Source organism: Lynx canadensis, chromosome A3 (assembly GCF_007474595.2).
Source record: "Lynx canadensis isolate LIC74 chromosome A3, mLynCan4.pri.v2, whole genome shotgun sequence".
NCBI classification, from domain to species: Eukaryota; Metazoa; Chordata; class Mammalia; order Carnivora; family Felidae; genus Lynx; species Lynx canadensis.
In genome coordinates, this window is record NC_044305.1 from 21507787 (window position 1) to 21530646 (window position 22860).

Below are 22860 nucleotides of genomic sequence, written 5' to 3' on the forward strand. Positions count from 1 at the left end.
AGAGATCCCAAAAGATTCCCAAAGGAGATCACACAGCAAAGGGATAAAAATCTGTGCCAGTGACCTGGCTTGAGCCACGCCCAGAGCGAAGACAGGTTGGAGCTGCAGTCCCACAAGGCCAAACTTACCTTCAGCCTCTTCAAAAGCCACTGCAGAAGACCCTGCTGGGCGGCCTCCGTACACATCTCAGGCCGGAACTCTGCCATGTTTTCCACAATAGCTGCAGGGAGACGGACAGCAGTCATCAGGGAGGGCAATTACGTTTCCGTCTGCAACAAGCTTGCCGCCCTTCCCACGACAGGCACCATATTCCTCTTGCCACTTCCTGTATGCCTCCCAGCCAGATGCCGTGTTGTCACTTCTAGATTAACAAGGGAGATGCTATGGGTTTGCTTTTTTTTTTTTTTTAGGTTATGTTGCAAGTAAAACGTGTAACTAAAAATGATGAAATTCACAGAAAGAAATAAGTGATAGATGTTCTGTGCTAATAGGGAACAACACCAGAGCAGGACACAGAGAAAGGTGTGTATCTGCCTAGGAAGGCCTTCTCAGTGCTCACTGTGCTGGTGTCCCGGAGGCCTGTAACTGAAGGGACAGGGGACTAGGTAAGAAGCCTTAGAAAAAAATCCAGGGATGGTGAATTCAGAATCTCTGCCTTTCCAGAGTCCTTCATTTTCAGTCCTCTTTCTCTGGACATTACAAGGGAAGCAAGCATGATCTTAATTGAACACAATAATATGCATAGAGGGAAAAGGCCATGCTGGCAGAGTTAACTGTCAGGTACGCGGAAGCAAATATAATTGGTCCTGCTATCTTTTACAACAGCCAAATTGCTGCCTAATAGAAAAATTAAAACTTAGGAGGCCAAAGGAAAATAAAGTTATTACATGACTACGATACTAAAAAAGGACACTTAAAAAAAAAAAATCCCCTATAGTTCCATTCTAACACATCCAATGCGTTCACTTCCTTCAGGGCCCCTTCTGCTCCATAACCCAGGTTATGTTACTATTATAAAGGAGACAGAGTTAGTTCCAGGTTCTCTAACCCAATGCCCAGAACACATCAGGTCTGAGTTCTGAAGGAGAAAGGGCTGAAGAAATCACTATGTCTCTTACATTCTTCCTCACTCCTCTGCCCCTGTCAGCCTCGTCTGTGGCCAGTTAAAGACTCAGTGGGCCACCCCCTCAGGGAATGGAATTCAAAGTCACGGAAGCAGAGTAGCAACAAGATCCCTGAGAGACGAGGATCACCGCAATACCCTAGGTTACTTTCTAGGAAAGCCAACTCCTTCATTTTAATCTTCTATGCCCTTACCTTATTCCTCTGCTTGCGCTTTAGATGGCTTCCTGCTGCCCACCAGAGTAAAATCCAATCGTCTTGCCTTGGTTTACAAGGTCTTCCACGATCTGGGCAAACCCTGCCTCCGTGTCCTCTCCCACTACTGCCACAGTCCATTTCTACTCTTTCTCCAAAGCCCAAGCCCTTTCGTGGCTTTGCAAGTGACTCTCCCCCACTCAAAGGCCCTTCTCTCATTTCTCTGTCAAAATGCACCCATCTTCATATTTAGCTCCCATCAGCTACCTTTGCAAACCCTCCCCTACTTCCAAACTGCTCTGCACTGACTCCTATTATACCACTTCTCACCCTGTATTGCCTTTCCTTTCTGTTCAAGGCTTTCCCATCAGTCTGCTTCTTCAGGAGTAGGACCATGCCAAATTCCTCACTGGCTACCCCAGTGCCTAGCACAGTGCCTCACAGACAGCAGGTGCTCAATAAATGAGAGAGGGGTAAATCTCCTGGGCTGCTGGTGGGTGACGAAGCTGAAACTACACAGATCTCTACAGACTGCCAGCCTGGTGCTTTTTCCATTATACCAGGCCCCTTTTTTGTTAACAGTCAGTTAAAACTTCTGATAAACTATCTATTCAGCAAAATCCAGTATTAGGCTAACAGATGGCAATGCCAAATTCTAGCTCTAGACTAAAGCCAACCCCCAAGTTACAGATTATTGTGTTCTCTCTTCTCTTACTCCCTAGGTGCTATGCCTCCCCTCTTCTTTATGATAGTGGTCACAGAAGAGAATATAAAACTACGAGAGAAATCTGTGGAAGACAAAAAGAGCTGAGAGAAAAATCTGATCTCTCATCAAAATTTCTGCTTCAGCTGGGCCTCATTTATTTCTCAAGCTCTGCTTAAAGATATGTCACCGTTGTTTTGTTTTTTTTTTAATAAGACACGACTAGTGATAAGGAGGACTACCCAAAAGCACAATTTTATTTAACATCAAAAAAAAATTTTTTTAATGTTTATTTATATTTGAGAGAGAGAAAGAACCAGCAGGACAGGGGCAGAGAGAGAGGGAGACAGAATCTGAAGCAGGCTCCAGGCTCTGAGCTGTCAGCACAGAGCCCGGTGCGGGGCTCGAACTCACAAGCCGTGAAATCATGACCTGAGCCAAAGTTGGACGCTTAACCCACTGAGCCACCCAGGCATCCTGCAAAAGCACAATTTTAAATAGGCTAATGGTCCAACAACTTTACAGGGAGAAAGAGCTGGGAGATTCGAGGAGGAGGAAGGGAAATACTGCAGAAGAGTCCACTTAAACTAACACTGATGAAGGTGCATGCAAGTTAACAGCAGTATTTCAATCAGTTTATGTGGTAAACTACACATAAAAAGACAAACACTTAACTCTTTTCCAAATAAACTGTCTTATAAAGACAGTTCCAAAGTTTCTAGTCTCACTGAAGGAAGGCAGGAAGAAAAACCAACACACAGGGCTTAAAAATGGTAAAATACACGTTCTAAAGCTAAAAAAATCAAAATAAAAAAGCAAAGCGCTGCTAAAAGGAGCCAGTTTTTGTCCAGGAAGGTTATCTACTTAGTGGATTTCTGCTTTTATTACCTGCAAGCCAAACCGGAGCTGCAGTTATATGAAATTTACACAAGGGTCTTCATTTCTGCAAAGGCAGTCTGGGAGCAGAAGGAAAGAAAACACCTGCTGTTGACTCGATTATGAAAGAAGAAGGGAAATGAGCACCAAGCCCCGAAACAAACACAGCGTCTCAGGATCAGCAGTCACCCGCCCCTCACCTAGAGTGTTGTGGACACCGTCTGCCTCTTCTTTCACAGACTCATCCAGGCGCTCCAGATTCTGCACAAGCAGCGCTACCACCTGCCCATCCACCTTCAGCAACAAGGAAGCAAGAGGAGAGAGGGATACATGTCACAAAACAGTCCGCCAAATGTTCCCATTCCCATCCTCACTTCTCACCCGCATGAACGAAAGAACTGATCGGCCACCTATGGTTTACAGTGTGCTCTCCTGTCCCATTACCTCTCTGAGTCTTGAAATGACCCCCAGGCAAAGAAAGGGCAGGCACCATTATCCTGAACTTAGGATGAGTAAATCAAAGCTTAAGGAGACAAAGCAGAATTCAAGGTTACAAAGTTGGTGAGTGGCAGCGCCAGCACCTGAACCTAGGCCTTCCGAAATCAAGTCCGGTCCTCTTTCTACCTCTCTGTGGTATTTAAACAAACACCTGGCAAAAGTCCCTTCTTAAGTCAGGTCCGTAGTTTGTTCAAGTCAAAAGTCTGTTTCTAGACCACAGCACCAAGGGGTGTTTAACTGGGAAGTTTACTTGCCATAATTTACACTGACCTCAATTTACGGTTAAATTCAAAACATTCCTAATGTTCTATGCTAAGCTCTAATGAAACTATTCCTTCTGATGAATTTCTAATTCCTTCTTGAGAAGAGTATTAACATAATAAAATGTCTCACATTTTATTACATTTAGGGCATAAGACAGCAGTTAAATTTCTCATTTGTTTCACGCAACCTTATAGGAAACTTTCAGTAGCCACATCACAGAGCTGCTATTCAGAGAGATTATCAACTTAGCCAAGACCAAACAGCCACTGAGCAATGGCAAAAGAAAAGCAAAGACCAAGCTTCCTTCTTTGGTGAAATAATGCTGACACTACTTCATGCTCCTCCCTGCACAATCTGTACTCTTAGGGAGACGGTCCTTGGGCAACCCTGACGCACACCAAGGAAAGTAACTAAGGAAACTCCTCGTAATCAAGAAGTGAGAATTCATCCGGTAGTAAATTTCTAATTAGTAGTCAGTAAGTAAGCCTGTACATGTACAGGAAGATAAAACCTTCTGTATACCCGTGGCATATCCTCTCTCTCACTGCCTCAGTTTCCTCACTTAGGAAATGGGAATAAGTTATAAAGATTAAATAAAACTATGTGGCATGTCTTACCCTGGGTCTGGATCAAAAATTAAGTAGAGAGTTGTTGTTATTGTTGTTTTTTAACGTTTATCTATTTTTGAGAGAGAGAGAGAGAGAGAGAGAGAGAGAGAGAGCAAGCAGGGGAGGGGCAGAGAGAGAGAGGCAGACACAGAATCCGAAGCAGGCTCCAGGCTCTGAGCTGTCAGCACAGACCCCGACGGGAGGGGGGGGACTCAAGCTCACGAACCTCGAGATCATGACCTGAGCTGAAGTCGGACGCTTAACTGACTGAGCCACCCAGGCGCCCCTAAAGTAGAGAGTTTGAATCTAGCTCTTTACCCCTTCTGATATCTGATCATTCACTATTCGATATGAATATCGAGGAAAACCAAGAAAAACTCCGGTTCTTTGAAGGCAGCCACCCAACCCTGGCTCATCTCGGTCTACTCTTCCAAGTGGAGAGCAATGCTGTAACAGGCAGACGCTCCGTCATTTTGCTAAATTCACATAAACTGACAAAACACTCCCTCTGTGTACTGCAATCAGGTTTTTTCTATAACTTGCTCCATTTACTCTCAGGTAATCCTCATAGCTTTCACAGGTGAGCAAACAAACATCCAGAGAGGTTAACCAGCCAGCCTAACCAAAGTCACAAAGCTTGTGGCAGAAGTGACTGACTCTATGCCTCTCTTTTTTTTCCCCACCACACCCTGTCGCTTTGGGGAGGGGAAAAGAAAGGAGAGAGACTGACACTTCCCTGAGCACCTGTGAATAGGGCACCCTGCGACCCAAGGATGCAACAATGGCAAGAAGGACAGATCTTGAAATAAGGCCTCTTTACTCTTTCTCGGTGATGCTTAAAGGAAGCATCTGGCAAGGGGGGAAAAAGCTGAAATTATTGAGTAATCTGTGAACCTGAATCGCAAACGAAGTAGAGTTTCTCCCCTTTCGGCCCTTGATGGTGTGAAGAACAACGAAAGACACTAGCTGCAGATCTGAGAGGACACTGCTGCCAGAATTGAGCGAGGGTGCCCGTAAATACCAGAATGAGCCGTTTTCCCCTCTTATCCCAAGCAGACATGCAATCTTGCTCTCAAATCTCACAGCCAGCAAAAGCTTCACCAAAGAAATCCACTGCAAGGTTTTCCTTAATTAATTGGACAATTGGAGTATATACGAGAGGAAACAGAAAACCATCTGGGGGGGAAATATGAACCATGTCACAGTTTGTTTTTCCCTAAATCACCCTGATTGACTTATAATCTCCCTCAATCCTAAAGCAGCAGACACTGCAAATCCACTGGGTATCACATTCTTGTCGGTTCTGCAAACAGCTTCACCCGTTTCAATTGCTTATTGCTGCTTTATCTGCTTTATTTCTCCTCCTTTCCTTGATTCTTCGCCATGTTTCCCATCTCTGCTGTCTGGAAAATGGTGGGGGGGACAGTGGCAGTAAGCAACGCATTCAAGTCCCAGAACGGAATGGTTCCGGACAGTGGGTATTTGGCTGGAGGAAAATCTTTTTCTTTTTTTTTTTTTTTTTTTGCTACAGAAATCTAACTTCTAACAGGCAGGCTTTTCAAGCTTGCAAAGTATGAAACTTTATGTGGGGCTGGGTTAAATGCAATTTTACCTGATTGTAGAAGGGTCAAAGCAGTCAAAATACATTTAGCTCAGCAAACCCTTGGAAAAATATTTATATTATGCATAGCTCTGGATATCACCTTAAGAGGCACAAATCAGCATTCCGTCTTACTCCTTCCAGCCCCTTGGGTCTACTACCATCACACCAATTTTACCTGTGACTAAACCCTGAAACGAAAAACAAATCCTGGTCAGGGATGAAAGTGTCAGCCAGAGCAACCCTGGCCTTGGAAATCGTGACTGTCTTCAGCCTGACGTCTTCTGGGAAGTCACTGGTTACTTCTGCTCGTTAGGAGGTCTCCTGAACAATATTCCACGGGTCCTACTCTGACAAAGTCCAAGGACATGATCAGATCCTTTTCCTCTTGACCAGGGAAGATGGATACAAGAGAAAAGGACAAAAGAAAAAAATAAAGGGCAGATGAGAAGGTCTGAAGGATTCTCTTTCTATCTTGGATAGTCTGCCAATAAGCTTTCCTAAGAGTTTAGAGTAAAATTTTGTATCTACTATGAGTTCTGGAAACGTCATATTTAAAAAACTAAGAAAAAACCTCCCACATCCACTGAATCTTGATCAAGAAGTAAGTCTGGAGGTTGCATATGGTAATATGGTCAGAACACAAAATTTATGCCTGTTACCACCTATCTAGTAATATTTTAGCTTCCGCTCTTGCTCCCTCCAGGTTCACTGTCCCAGGAGTGGTCTTCCTAAAATGTTAGGTCAGACTATGTTACTACTCCCTTGCTTAAGATCCTCCAGTCATTCCCCTTCACACTGCCAATTCCACCCCAACTTCCTACCAAGGCCTACAAAACCCGGAGGAAATCTGGCCCTAACTGCGCTCTCTCCTCTCACCCCAGCTGTGCTCGACCAGTTTTCTGCTCCTCGAATCTGTCAAGCTCATTCCTGCCTTAGGTCCTTTGCACTTGTCCCACCTTGCCCTTGGTCATTCTGAATGGCTGGTTTCCTCTTGTCATCCCACACTGAGGCCTTCCCTGACTATCTAACCTAACGTGACTTCCCAGTCATCGTACATCACATCATTCTATTTTAATTCTTTATGTAACAGAGAATCACTACCGGCTTGCCGGTTTGTTTACTGCTTCTCCCTACACTGGATTTGAGCTCCACAAAAGCAGACTCTTGTCAGTCTTGCTCACTGCTATATACCCCATTCCCAGAGTCCAGAATATACCAAGCACTCAATAAACATTGAGCGAAAAGATGAACACATGAATTTTGCTTGGGAACAAATACAAACGCAGGTGAAGACATTCATTAATAGAAACGGGGAGGGATAAAAGTGATAGGATCCAGAAACTTACATAATAAATACCTTTAGAGCAACTGAAAACCCACCAACCTCAGCCTCACCTGAGCAGCACAAATGCACTGCCAACCGGCCCAAGACAAACCACTACAGAACTTCAACGTGCAATGTTTAAGTAGGGTTAGTTGAGTGCAAGAATGGGTATGGAAGGTAATTCCTGACTCCACGCCAAAGCCACTTTTGTGAAACTCCTTCTACCAAACGGTGGCTCCTAGCCATTACGGCCAATATCATGGCCCAGCCACATTTCCACCTCCTCTGGTTGGGACACCTGCACACATCCTCCTGTGAAAGCCTCCCTTTGAGGCCACAGACAGTGCCCTGCAACTCTGCAGACCTTCCGGATTCTTCCCCCTCACGAGTGCTCCCTTCTTCTCACTTCCACAGTAGCTGACACCTCTCACAACCGTTAATATTTTGCTTTGCGTGATCATTATTTATTTCATCTTTTTTTTTTTTTTTAAACTAAACATCTATCCTTCCATGTCTTATTTAGGTCCATTCCCTTCAAAAGTTTTTTTGAGTATTTGTTCAAAATGTTTTTTGAACATCTGTCAAAACGGGAAAAAAATGTTGAACTCAACAAATACTTACAAACATCTCGCTGCATGGCAGATGACACAGATCATTTTAGCTTGACATTTACTAGGAACTTAGTATGCACCAGGCATAATATCTTTATGAAGATAATGGCCAGCATTTATTGGGTGTTTACTCAGTGTCGGACACTGTTCTAAAGATTTATTAAATAGCATTTATTCCTCAGGTCGGTGCTATGCAACAGGCACTACTCTTACCCCCATTTTACAGAAGAAGAAACAAAATGCAGAGAGATTAGGTAACTTCCCCAAGGACACACAGTTGGTAAATGACAGACCTACCACTTTGGCCACTCCCTTGATGGGAATCACATCTCAGGAAAGACCAACCTACAGACAGATGTCCGGAAGCCAATGTGACAAATGCTAGGATATACAAAGTGCTAAAAGAACACAAATTCTGCCGGGGGGATGAGCCTTAAAAAATTCAAAAGAGATAAGCTTTAAGCGGCTTTAAAGGATGACTGGGAGCATTCCAGGTAGCCCAGGAGAAGCAAGGCCTGCCAAGCTGAAGGCACGTGTGAGCAAAGTCCTAAGACTTCTTTAGAGAGGGATGCCAGAGAACTGCCATCAAAGCAATATACCCTCACATTTAGAACTCCTCGGAAAAGATTCTATCTTCCAGGCTACCAAATCAATGCATTATAAAGCACAGATATTCACCTTTTGCATAAATAATAGCAGTGGATGTGAACCAAATGTTAAACCCCAAAGATCCCCAAGAATGCCAAGGCAGCACTCTCTCCCCACAAATGTGCTTGTCTATTGCTTAGGACTTCCAATTGGGAAAAAGACCAAGGCAATAACTGCAAACTGCACACCACAATAAATTCTGCTACATGCCCTCTAGCCTCTGTTCATGCAATTCCAGGCCTCTGATATTGGCCCCAAATTAAAACTACAAAGACAACTCAACCCTTGTAAAATGAGAATACTTATCAAACTTCTTCCTGGATGCAGCACAAGGGCAAAAAGAATAAATGAAAGACCACCCACCAGTTCTGCTCTGTTATTTACCGACGGCTTCCGACTGGCTGCAGACAAGCAAATAACATATAAGAGCCTAGGAATGTTCAACTGTGGTTCACACCAGCCCCACCAGTATAAAGCTATAAGAGTCAAAATCTTAAAATGATTATAATAAAAAGAAAAAAAAAAAACTAAACAAACAGAAAACCCTTCATAGCAGCTACCTAACGGCTCCCCAGACTGAGGATGAACTGTTTCTTTCCAAACAAACAATAAAGTCTGCACGATCCAGCTTTTGTTGGTGGGCTTAGCAACACAGAAAACACAAAGGGGGCTTTTGTGTGAATTGCTGTTTCTGGGTACGTTTTACAGGCAGCAGCCAGGCTCGCTGCTCCTCTCTCGTCTCCCCTATTCACACAGGCAAAGGATGGTAATTAAAATCAGCCCAGGGACCACGCAGGAAGCCTCAGTCGGGGCCACTGTAATTAACCTCTGGAAGGTAAGACCGCACAAATGACACTGTGGGGACACAGAGCAGGAGCAAGTGCCACAGCCTTCCTTCAGACGCTCCTCAAAACAAAAGGACAACCCAACATCATCCTTTTCTTTCTGCACAGTGGTTCAAAGGGAAAATAAAGGTCCTGAATTGTACAAAAGTGGCAGCTCGCTCTAGGAAGGAGCTTGAAAGAAAAATGGCACTAGAAATTTTCATCATACTCAGCCACAAATAGCCCTGCTGGACTCCAGCCTCACTCTCTGTAAGAGACAGTCCTTCATATCCAGTGGGTTCACAACCTCTTCGTTCACACCAAATGCCAGCAACAAGCATGGCACATGGGAAACTTCTAGTGTCAAGGACCCTGAGAGAGAAAAAGTGAGGAGAGGGTGGGCAGAGCAGCAACGGGGTCTCAGAATCATTTGGGGCCCCAGTCCCAGCCATTCTGATTCAGTGGGTTTTGGATGGGGCCAGACTACACGCTTAACAAACACGCCGGTGCTTCTAACACAAGTGACAGCAGCGATCTTTGATAAACTGTAAACTGCATCAAGACCAGTACTTAACTAGCATCCTTAGCAGAAAGAAAAAACAAGACAACCGAAGACAACAGAGAGGAAGGAAAACTAACAGAGCCTTGAGGAAGCAGAGAGCTTGGCGGGCGGACGAAGCCCCGCTGATGTCAGGGTCAGCGGCTGGGCTAGCTCCCTCCTGGACTGGCCAGCTGTGGCGCCTTCCTAGTCTTGGAGGCCTCTGTGATCACTGATGAGGGAGAAGCTGGTGTGGCGAGACAGGACACGCAGGCTCCCATCTCGGCTGTTCAGAGCCTGGCCAAGTGACTCAGGAGAGGGCTGCGCTTCTGCATCTGGGTCACCTCACGTGTAAAGTGAGGTGCTGAGAACAGATCGGTTTAACTCACAAATAAACTCCTTTCGACTGTCTGCTGCCTGGAAGATTCCGAGGCCTTGCCCAGGCGTCACAAAAAAGGTGCACAGAAATCCACCGGCCCTGCCTCTACGGGCGTCCAACTCTGGCTGGATGAGTTGGAAGGTTTGTTCTTGCTTTTAACATTCTCCGGTTTCCTGTCTGTAAAATCATAATGGTATCTGTCCTTGCTGGCGCTTGGAGAGAAGAAATATCTGTGAAAACTCTTTGTGAAAAGGTCAGTAGCACCACAGTTAGGGGTAGAAGAACAGAAACACGGAGTCAAAGAGAACACAGGTTCCAATCCCAGCTGTGTGGCCACGGGCAAGTTGTTTCGCCTCTCTAAGCCTCGGTGTCACAGCTGGAAACGGGAATAGTGGCTGTTAATACCCATCTGAGAGGGTACGGTGAGGATCACGTAAAGCGAAAATAATGAGAAAAGGCCTGCCTACAGCAGATACTTAACAAACGCTAGGCCTCTACAACCCCTAGCAACCCCCTCCACGCAGTTCCAAAGAACAAAGTACCCCACAAGCTGCACTGCCAATGTCGGACTCTCCTCCGGCAGTACAGCCTTCCCACAGAGCTCCCACCCACCTGGCTGCCACCACGGAGACAACGGTGATGACGGCCAACACCTTACACATGCCTGCAGAACCCCAGCCGTATGTGCAACTTACCAGAGCATCGATGAGTACTTCCGCTCCCTCTTCACTCTCGTGGAGGGTGTCTATATCTGTTAATTCCTGAAGCAAATCAACCACAGCTATGGACACATGTGAATAGCGTTAAGGGAATCACGTACATACTGAAACCCTACTGACATTTTATTAAAATCTGTGCTTCCCTTCTGTTTCCTTGTCAATCATTTTATCACCATTCACCCTTAATACACTGTGGTTTTATTAACATCTCTTCAACAAGGTTCTACTCACAGTGGATGTTCAGTAAATGTTGTTAACTGGCTCAGTCCTCTTCCTTCTGCTGCCTTCCTGGTCACGTATTCCAGAAGTTCGTTTTCCCAAATTTCAAACTTTCAAATAGATTGCTCAGGAGGTTGCTTTTCCAGGGAGAAATAGGCCAACACCCTTCGCCCTATCACAGAATTTACATTCTTGGAACTCAGTATAATCTGAACTACCCCGTACAGTTCACCTTCGAAGGCGGTAATGATTTTTGAGATGAGATGGCTGGTGTTTACCGAGAGGTCCGCAGAGAGCAGGGCATGGCAAAATCAGTTTCAAGATGTAGACGGAAGGCTTTACGCTGGACTGCACTACACATCCCCACTTGGGGCTCCCTCCCCTCAAACACCGAGCTGCTATGGACACAAAAGGAAGAACGATGAGAATTAAACAAAGCGAAGGCGAAAATACAAGGAGGAAAATATGCATGAGAGAAAGAAACATGAAAGAGGGAAAAAAAGGAGTTATGTTTGGAAACTGGAAGGCAGAACTAAATAAACTAAGTTTCCCTTCCCTCACCCTGGAAACTCTCTCACACATACACACAGACGACCTACGTTTCTGCGGTGAAGAAAGCACTGTGATGGTGACAAAGGCAAATCTGTTTTTCATTCTTGGCCTCAGTTCCCCCCTCTACAAAAAGAGGAAGTTCAATAATCAGAGACATTTAGAAAATTATACACCACAGGCAACTGCCAACGTGTAACAAATAAAATACAGACGTCCTGAAAAGGGGGCCATCAACTCGGAAATCAGGAATGATCTGCTAGAAGAAGACTGGTCAGAAAACGGTAACTAAAAACGATGAGGGCAGAGGGGCCAGAAAGCAGAGCCACAGAAGTAAAAGCCAAGAGACTGGAATATACAAAGGCACATGAAGAGGACAAGAAAGAGCATCAGGGAAGGGAGGGGAGGACAGAAGAGAGGGGAGAGGAAAGAGAAAGTCAGAGCTAGAATTATATGCAAATAATATTTTGAAAGAATGACCTAATAGCCGCGTGCAGGGTGCAGTGCACTAAAGCACTGAGTGCCGGGCGCGGGGATGGGCAAATGGAAAGCAGGATGAGCAGAGAGCTGGAGGGTGAGGGTTGGGCGGGGAGCCAGGTCGGGAGGAGAAGATTCCACACACAACAGTCCAGGGCGAGACAAGGTCAGCATCAGGGCAGTTTCACTAGAACTGGTAAGAAAAAAATAAAAGGAAAGATACAGCACATGGTAACAAGAAGGATAACACTTGCTGACTGCCCACTGAAGTTCCAGGCATTTTATGAACATCTTTTGCGGAAAGAAAAGCTATTGGAAGGTTTGTCTTACTCATGTATAACGGACCAGGCGATTATCACACGTAAGTAATTAAGCTGTGTCGTCTTCTTCCTCCACTCTTTAAAGTGATATTTACCCCAAACACCAGAGTGCTATGAAACTTACTATGCGTCAGAGCTTAAAGGTCTTTGGACAAAACTCCTTGATGTGTCTCGTCTTCATCAACAAAGTAACCAGAATGCGGTTGACACAGAAGACCGCGTTATCAAACTTGACACAGAGTAAACCAAAATGCGGAAGTTGTCTGCGGTAATTTTAAAAAGCAAAACCTGGGGCGCCTGGGTGGCGCAGTCGGTTAAGCGTCCGACTTCAGCCAGGTCACGATCTCGCGGTCCGTGAGTTCGAGCCCCATGTCGGGCTCTGTGCTGACAGCTCAGAGCCTGGAACCTGCTTCAGATTCTGTGTCTCCCTCTCTCTCTGCCCCTCCCCTGCTCATACTCTGTCTCTCTCTGTCTCAAAAATAAATAAAAACATTAAAAAAAAAAAAAATTAAAAAAAAAAAAAAAAAAAAAAAAGCAAAACCTGGCTACCAAATTAACCCTAGAAACCCCAGGGCCACCCCTGACTAGGAGGAGTTAGTGGTAAAGACTGCGGTAGCCACCACCACCGTCACAGCCACCGTGTCTGAGAGTCATCATTATGCTAAGCGCTGGGCTACCGAATCCTCACAACAGCATTATAAGCGTGACATCCCCGTTTTACAGACAAGAAAGCTAAAGCTCAAAGTGGTTAAGGACCTTAGCTAAAGGTCACTGCAACAGTAAGGGAGAAGGTTAGGTTCATCTGATTCCAAAAATGATGCTTTTGCCACCACACTTCATAACACGGTACAGGGGAACACATGCCAGGTTTAAACGGGGCTAAGTTCTGGTAAATTCTAGCTATTGATCCTACTGTAATGACACTGTCACGTATCTCCAACAAAAATTAAAAGTCTCAGGAAAAAAATAAGATGCTGAAAACTCCCCGCTCATCCTCCTCATCTAAGAAACTCCCAAATATATTCTCTTGAAAAGTTCTTACATATGCGATGTAAAAATTGTATTATCTATTCACATGCTTATTTAATATGCATGACATTTGATCTATCTGTCTATCTATCTACTCATCCATCCATCCATCCACCCAATGTAGAGTCAGACACCTATAGGACAGGAATATGAATCGGGCAAAACAACAACAACAATAACAACAAAATAAAGAATATAAATCAGGCATGTAGCAAGTACTATCATTATATCCCTTGAATAACACCATGCATAACTAAGTAATTATTAACTAGTATGCGATGACTGTTAATTAAACAAGAGCCTCAAGAGACAGGTGGGGGACACGTGAAAAGAACAATGATGAAGATTCAGAGCAAACATGAGGACGGGGTCATGTCATATTCATCTTTGGTTCACATCTTCAGTGAACTGAATTATCCCCAAATTATCACTAGCCATGTAAACTTGTTCAAACCCCTTTACTTCCTTACAGCTTAGTTTCCTCGCCTGTCAAATGGTGGCAAATGGTCTCTGCCCAGCCCATCTCTCTGAGTAGCTAGAAGGAACAAATTAAGGCATGTACATCGAAGGCCAAGGAAATCAAAGTACTAAGAAAATATGAAAGCATTTTATAAGAAAGACTGTTAGTCAAGTATTCCCACAGAATGGCCAAAGCCCTCACTGTTGCCTTCACTCTTCCCCAAAGCCTCGAAAATCTAAAACGTAAGCTAACAACAGCATGGTCTCCCTTTGTGGGTCACAATGGGTTGGAAGATCTAATTTTATATTTCGGCTGTGCCACAGACATTCAGATTGATCAAGTCCTTTTTCAGCCTCTAAGGTCTTATGGGCCAGGTATCATATTTTTCTTTGATTAGTCTTAATACCATGCTCACAAATGTGTCACGTTAAGCCTAAGAACTTTTCTTAAAAAGGAAAAAAAAAAAATTGACAATGGTGGTGGTTTTATATAGGACAGGATAAATGTCTAACTTTTATCAAGAAAAGTCGTTTCTAAAAATGTTCCAGTAGTTATTTCCCTGCCTACTCTCCTGCCTCAGCTGAGAAGTCAAACACAAAACCAGTTACCAGCTACCAGGTCTGGTAAATATCTCATCAATTCCACCACTAGCTGATTTTACGTAAATTCCTAACTTTCACCAAAGAACATTTCAGCGAGGCAGTAATGAGTCCGTAATTGTAATCATCACCTCCCGGGGAATGTAGTATGACCCGGAAGACAGAGGTCATCTGAAGACTGAAAGTGGAATGAAAACCCGAACTAAAGACAGGCAGGCAGACTCTCAATTTGGATGAGAAAATGCAGCGTGGTCTGCGGCCCATCCAGCATTTCTTCACAGGCCGACTCTGGGCATGGGTGATAGGTTTTTCCACTGTAGTTACAATTTCATTTCACAAGGTAAAAGGCTCTCCCGTCCAAGTATAATAGGAAAACAGAGAGCCTGTCTCTCTGTGAATTACTAAAACACAGTTTTTGATAGCCTATTTTGTCATGTCGAGTAGAAAGGCCACCCCACACACTCCCTCTGTACCTGTCCACTACTGGGGCAGTAAGCTAGAGTAATAAGAGGTGACATAGAAAAGGCCAGCTGGGCACAAAATGGTCCACAATACAGCAGCTCTTGGAAAAAGAGGGGTATTTATGTCTGGTTGGGTTTTTTTTGTTTTTTTGTTTTTTTGGCACAATCCATGTAGTTTTGGTACAGAAACTGAGCATTAATCTCATTAATCTCCAATGAGACAGGTCCATAAGGAGAAAATTTATTAAAAAAAAAAAAAAAGATTAGAACAAGATGGTAGTAAGCAGATAGTTTTTTTAAAAAAGTCATTTCATAAAGGATTCCTTAAGAAAAATGAACCAGTACAGTATAGATTCAGAGTATATAATTGATTTAATGCAACAAATGTGGGTTTTTATAAAAAATTTTTTTTCTTTTGTTCCTAGACTAGGACAGTGAGATATGGCTCAATTAATGCAGATGAGTTTCAAAACACAGACAAAATGGTCTTTTCCTCCTTTTAAAACAGTTGGCACAGAACGACCTAGAATAAACCTGTACTCTTAATTCTCTCCCAGTCCTAGATCAAACTAATATGAGGGAGAAAATGCACTCATTCAAGATGCACTAAGGACCTACTAAATGCTAATGGGCACTATTATGCCACAGGGGAGATGCCCAAAGCAGGCTACCACCACCCACATCTTCCGGGGGCAAGATAGTCACCTAAACTCATAAACAAGATCAAAGGTTACATTAAGAGGTCCTTTTCCTAAATTGCCACTTTGGCACTTTTAACGTAACCTGACTTTCTTCAGAGCATATTTAAATGGCTTTAAATATGGGAGGCTTATCAGTGCAGATTATCAGACATGTCAGCCTACTGATGAGAAAAAGAAGTACCTTCCTTTCAGGGTAGTTTTGATTCTGGAAATATCAAGATGAGAATAGCTTCCAGCAAAACAACAGCTCAAGAGACGCATGTCTTGTTAGCGCTTGCAGGAAAGCTCTGGAGCAACAGCCGACTCCCTCCCAGTCCAATTAGAAGAAAGCCCCGAGGAGGCTCAGACCCTTCCCAGCCCCAGTCCTGCTCATGAACATGGGGACTCTGACGCAGAGCCCCCCTGACTACTGCACACACCCTCCAGGATAATATGGGATGCTGCACTCAGTTTGCTCCACTCTAGCTTTCTCAGACCCAAACTGCTCAAATTCAATTGATCCCTGCTGGTCTAAAAAAAACTCTGCTCTTTATTTTCCAGTTCCCACAGTAATTCCTCACAAAACCCAACGAGACAACTTTCCAGGTCTTCCTGGCTTTATAGAGTCTAAGAAAACTAAGCAGTAATTTAGGGAAGAATAGTGCTAACGACCACTCCCCTAAAATTATCCCAGACCAAAAAAAAAAAAAAAAAAACAAGCTGTCCCATCAGCACCAAAAATCTCCTCTATAACTAACAAATCTCTCCCTTCCTGCATATTAGCATGCAGCTCACTGTAATAATGCCTGAAATTAACATTACAATGAGGCCACATTTTTCTGAATCACCAAAGTCTGAAAGTAGACTTTGGATAAATGTGGTTTATTCAATACATACATACATATATATATATATATATATATATATGTTTATAAATTATATGTTATATAAATATACAATTATATAATAAATATACAATTATATATTTATGTAACTTATATATAATTTATATATAATATAAATACAATTTAAATATAAAATATTTATATATTTGTATATAATATGCAAAACATATATATTACATATAAATATTATAAAAATAATATAAATATATAACATGTTTATATAATTTATATATAACTTACACATCATATATATATACATACATATATACATATATGTGTGTGTGTGTGTGTGTGTATATATATATATATATATATATATATATATATACATACATATATATACAAAAGAATAGAGCACTTACCAGGGAAGCAGTAGTGGTGATTTTTTTTGTGGGGGGGAGGTGGGAGGGGAAGGGGAATCATGAGCCTGATGTCCTGGTAAGTTTCTAGTGACTACAGGAGCATGTCAGCTCCCAGCATGTGAGGCATGGCAATTTCCACTGCCAAGATACAGACCATGAAAATAAACTTGAAACACACTCTAATCTCCACATCTGTCAAAAGCTTACCCATCTCCAATACCCAATTCCCTAATCACCCCCAAGCCAGAAGTGACTCATACCTCAGAACTCCAATGGCATTTCCTGAGCACAATACTCCAAGGGCACTTACCGTGCATAGTAAGTAACTTGTAAGTGAGTAAGTGTTTTGCTATCGACTGGAGTTATTATTTCTTGCTTCCCCAACAGCACCCAATAGGGCTTATCACAAAGAGGAGAAACCCAGTAAATGCCGTGATCTACCATAAGGACTTTAGAAAGGATTGCCCTGAGTTGTCACTCAAACTGAGAATGCAGCTAAAGACATACAAAAATAGGATACTTATGGATGTTGGGCTGTGGCGATTTATTTTTTTGTTGGTGGTGGTAAAAGGGGTGATGAGCCACCATCTGGGGTTTTTATCTTCCCCTTGTTTCATTCTTCCTTGTTCCTTTAGGCAAAATGAGTAAATATGGCTTACACTGAGACACAAAAACTGTTTGTTTAGCAGTACCTTAAGAAAATATCTTTAAATGTAACTTTGATTTTATGGTTCTGTAGAAACTCCAAAAGGTTCACAAAAAAGGGGCTCTAAACATATTTAAATGACTTACTTCAAAGGAAAAAGCAGTAATTCTAAAAGGCGGTGGCTGTTGGCTCCCACCTTGCCTTCCCTTCTAACACAGTCAGAGTGACTCTCCGAAGCTGTGTGAGAGGTATGCCCCTCCCTCTCAGCCCCTCGTCCCCAGAGGTGCTCTTCACAGACCAGAATTCCACTCGCGGCCAACGGCCTGCTGGGCTCCAGCCTCTGGGGGGGGGTGGAGACGGGGCCCAGAAGCGCTGACAAGCCCTCACCAGCAGCAGCGATGCAGAGCGCCAGAATAAACTCTGAAGCTGCCTCTCACGGTTGAAAGCACGAGGCACAAGCTGTCGTCTCGCATCCTCTGCTCTTAAGGTTACAACAAACCAGCCTCTGATCCAATTAAAATCCCTATAGTTTATGTTTTCTCAGAGAAGGACAAAGGCAAAGATGACCTGAGCTTGTGGGGGGCATGACCAGCCACGTATGGTCTTGGTTGATAAATGAAGAGTTAAAAAAGATGAAAAATCTAAGTCATGACTGCCATGAAATTGTTCATTCATGGTACGGTGTTTCGGGCAGTTACAGCTGTACAACAGTAAATTGTTAACAAGCGTCTCCTGAAGAAAAATCTCCATTCTAGACCACAGGTAAGACAAGACGCAGGGTGCAAGGCTATGGGGAGACCACCGTCCCGAAACGGGAGAGGATGCATCAGTTGCAAGTCAAGAGGGCCTACCCTTTCCTGAAACCACTTTCAAGAAAAACTGTACTTTGAGGAGGATGACATTTCCCCAATTGCTTTAGCTAATTAAAATTAGGTAATTAAAAAAATTTCAAATGCACTTTAAATTTGATGTAGGGCATAATTAAAAATCAGATTTAAAAAAATATCATTAGGGCAGTAGGGTGAAGGCTGGCATACTAGAGGGGGGAAAAATGCAGCCTGGCTCTCAAGAAAACAGGAGGGAAGTGGCAGTCTGTCAAAGTTATTATAGGGGGACTTGTTTTTTTCCTTTTTAAAGACCAGAACTTAACAACTTGGAACATCTGTGCCCTTGCCTTTCCCAAGTATGCCGATGTCGAACAGCGCTCTCGCGTCAGTCTTCTCCCCAGCAGGAACCAGCCTGGTGAATCAGCAAAGTGTCAGCATCTTCGGAAGGCTGCTACTATTAGACTTAGCAGGGATAGAAAAAAGAATGAGGGCCGTGTCTGCAGAGACAAACTTGGTGCTGCGTGTGTGAACACACAAGGGAGCAGACGACTGGGCAAGGCCGTCGGGGACGTGGCAAGTCGTATGAGGAGAGGACTCACAGGGCGCTGGAGAGAGCACTGGGCTGGACATCAATCGGGGGCCTAGAGTGCCAGCCTCAGCCTCAACAGTTGGCTGTCCGACATCTGGACCTCAGATGCGTCACTAAAGAAATAAAGAAGGCACTGGGTTAAGTCATCTCTAAGGTCTGTTTAGATTCAGAAAATCTACCATTCTGTAGGTGAGTTAAGATGTGAAGTCACAACTAGAAATCTCCCTTACCGACACTGTGAGGACTAGTTAGTACCTTGAATGGGACCGATCAGATGGTCGATACCCAAATATGTGTTTCTTGCCTGATGCTGCTTGATAATCCAGTATAGTCCACTGTTCCTCAGAGTCTAGTACAGTGCCTGGTACGTAATAAAACACTCAAAGCAGGTCTACCGAGTGACTTCATGAGACCCTATACTCAGCTTACCCAGAAACATGCTAATTGACCAGGGTTCTCGTACAACCCACAATTCAGCAGAAAACCCTGGGGAGCCCACTCCTCAATCTGAGGACTTAGGGAGTGATTCTTAATACTCTCAAACCTAACATGAAGTATCAGAAATGGTTTAAGATCACCCTTCAAGAAGCCTGCATTAAAATTATTCCCTGATTTATTTCTATGAGAAATATCAGGCAGGAAAGAACCTAGTCAGACATGCTCTCAGGAGAGAGATTACCAGAAAGATGAAAATAACATGAAGCTAGCAGCAGATTCCCCGTGAATATCACTCAGGCAGACTAACTACATTGTCTCGTACCTCGGAAATCTGGATTCAAACAGAACAAACTATTGGAAGAGAATTTACTTTAATGAACATATCCCCGACCACAGGCACATCAAAAACCGACTGCAGAAAGCTGCTGCACATCTGAGAGCAAAGACAAAGTATAAGATGGTTTTGGAAGTCACGGTTCAGAGTCAGTTAAAGTAACATCTAGTAAGTGCCTACTGTGTATCAGAAACTGCTTAGACCCTTAACATCGTCTCCTTTAGTACTCTCAGTAACACTGCAAGGCAAAAGTTATTAACTCCACTTCTGCAGGTGCCAATAGTGAGGGCTGCAGGGGCATCAAATTTCACACAAGAAATGAAGCTGGGAGCCAAACCTGGATCATCTGTTTGGATCTAATGCTCATTCAGCAAACAGTAAATGTTTCTGTGCACTGAGCCTGTTTTAAGGAATAGGGGTTGCAGCAGTGGACAAAAGAGATTAAAATCCCTGTCTTCCTAGACATTCCAATGTGCTTTCTACCACGGTTCACTGCCTCCTCTGGTCTCAAATCCGCTGGGCCGCCTGTTAGCAGAATGATGTCTAGATCAACAGATTCAGGTCCTATCCGGCCTTGCCGCTATCATGGGCCTGGAAATCAAGATCCTGAGAAATGAATGCTATTAAGGTATGAATAGATACATCATGATGAATTCCAGCACTAACAAGAGAAAACAGGACAATTAAGGACTGCCCAAGATGTATTCGTAGATAAAAAACAGGTTTTCAAATGAGTAAAGAGCAGCGTGTTTCAAGACCAGAGGTAATTAGAATGAAAACAGAACACCAGACGTGACAGGAGACATCAGCAGAGACAGACAGAAGAGAGTAAACAGCATTCCCCCACCATGTCAGCCTTCCTATTGAGGACAGATCTGAAAGGATATCTGTATTATCGTGTCCAAGTAACCCAAGAAGAGACTGCACAGCATTCAGCTCCACCAGCAGGTGGTACAGGTCCGGCATGGTGGCCACCACGTGCATCTCCTGAATGATGTCATTTAGGTCCAGCTCGGATTCCATAAACCTAGGAGAGGAAAACAAGACAGCATCAGTGAAAGGAAAGCAGGGAGGAGCAAAGAACAACATAATCCAGACAGAGAGACAATCTGTCAAAGTGTCTGCAACAGACCAACCAGGAAGTACACTCATCCAAACATCATACTGTCACACAATTTCCTGGAGAAATCGATTTCCTCATTACAAAAATCAATCTTGGATTCAGATCTCATTACAGGGTTCCCCTTATTCTTGTAGTCACAAGTTGCCTTTTAGAGGCTCCTGAAGCATTCTGTAGCATTAAGTGATCTGCCCACCAGCAGACGAGCTGTGGATGAGCTACCGTCACCACTCGGTGTGGCAATCCACTATGCTGCCCTGACACCGTTATCCTACTAATCTGGAAAAAGTTTCTCTTACCCACCACTTCAGATCAAGGGCCAATTATTCCCCTTCCCCACAGGAAGATGCCGAGATTCTGCTGCCATCCAAAAATACCCTCCCTTTCTCCAAACCCCCTCCCTTCAGTCCTTCAGTGAGCCGACTAGGGGGCAGACCCAAAAGTAAAGCAGATCTAGTCTCTGGCATCCTGTGATCACCACCACACCTTATGCAGCATGATACGTCATTCACATTTTCACACCTGAACCTTTCAACAAACCTACGCCCAGGCGCTAAGTACAAAACTTCTCTGCATTTGCCTCTCCCTGCCTTCCCTTAGGGTTTGACATATAAGAAATGCCCACTAAGCCTTTGATGAACAAGATAGGAAGCTTTGTTCCGAGGAGGAAGGGAGCCAATCCATGTAAAGCAGCTGAACAACACCTGACTGAGAGTAACTGAGGGGCAGCAGCTCCAGACTCTGGAGCCAGATTGCCTGGGTCTGAACCTGAGTTAGCCGCTTACTTCACTTCTCTGTGCCTCCGTTTCTCATCTGTAAATAAGATGATAGTTACCTGTTGTTCCTGTAGGAAGGAAAGGGTTCCTGTAACGAGTCAATGAATAAGCACATATAAAACACTTAAGAGGCGCCTGGATGGCTCAGTCAGTTAAGCGTCTGACTTCGGCTCAGGTCATGACCTCACAGTTCGTGGGTTCGAGCCCCGTGTCGGGCTCTGTGCTGACAGCTCAGAGCCTGCTTCTCATTCTGTGTCTCCCTCTCTCCCTGCCCCTCCCTGGCTCGTGCTCTCTTTCGCTCTCTCTCAAAAATAAATACGCGTTAAAAAAATTTTTCTAAACACTTAAGAAAAAGTGCCTGACATGTAAAAAGCACTCTACCTTTCCTCTCATTTGTTCTTTTCCTGATACTACTATTATTAATATGTCTATCTGCCCTTCTAGAATTACATCTTTTGTCTCTACATATCCACCGACGCCTGCTTAATTAAAATGAGGCCATAAAGAAAAGGAACATAAGCCGGGACTTTTGAAGTCATATAGGCCTCATTCAGATGCCTGCGTGGCTGGGCTCACACTACCTCTCCAGAAATCTGGACTCTGTGAGGAACAGAATCTGGAGACTATAGTTCTTTAAACATGCCTGTATTTCAGACAATATCCCTTACCATTGTTTTCCTCTCCCATTACTTTTTTTATTCATAACATTTATAGATATATTTTCTAATTATAAAATACTTTTTATAAAAAACTGGGAAAAGAAAGATAAGCTTTCAAAAGGTAAACAGACATCGCCCATTATCTTACTGACCAGAAATAACCACTGCTAATACTCTGGTAGGTTTAAGCAATTTTTCTTAACTCCCAGCCTTTTCCTCCCCGAAAGCAGCCCACATAGTATATGGTTCTATACTCAATTTTTGCGGTTGTTGTTAACATAGGCTGAAAAATTTCCCTTATGAAACATTCTTCTACACCAGGAAAAGCCAGTATCTGATGCTGCTGTCAGTCCTTCTCCCGTGGCAAAATCCATCTCTGAGCCCAGCACTCTTCCCTGCTGAGCCCAGACATGACTTCAGAATCCTTCTCAACACAGCGCTCCAAAAAGAGACCAGCAATCAATCCCAGTGTGGGGGTAGGAGATGAAGCCATCTGAA

At 43.7% G+C, this 22860-nt stretch overlaps 1 protein-coding gene across 1 annotated transcript in view; it reads right to left on the minus strand.

Annotated features, from left to right (window-relative positions):
• Positions 1-22860, minus strand: part of CTNNBL1 (catenin beta like 1) — a 127476-nt gene that overhangs the window by 96654 nt on the left and 7962 nt on the right. The window contains exons 2-5 of the mRNA XM_030309632.1: positions 20695-20834; positions 10889-10986; positions 3097-3190; positions 129-220 (exon numbers count right to left, since the gene is read on the minus strand). Coding sequence (XP_030165492.1) covers positions 129-220; positions 3097-3190; positions 10889-10986; positions 20695-20830 — 420 coding nt within the window. The 5' untranslated portion in view covers positions 20831-20834. The remainder of the gene's footprint in view (positions 1-128; positions 221-3096; positions 3191-10888; positions 10987-20694; positions 20835-22860) is intronic.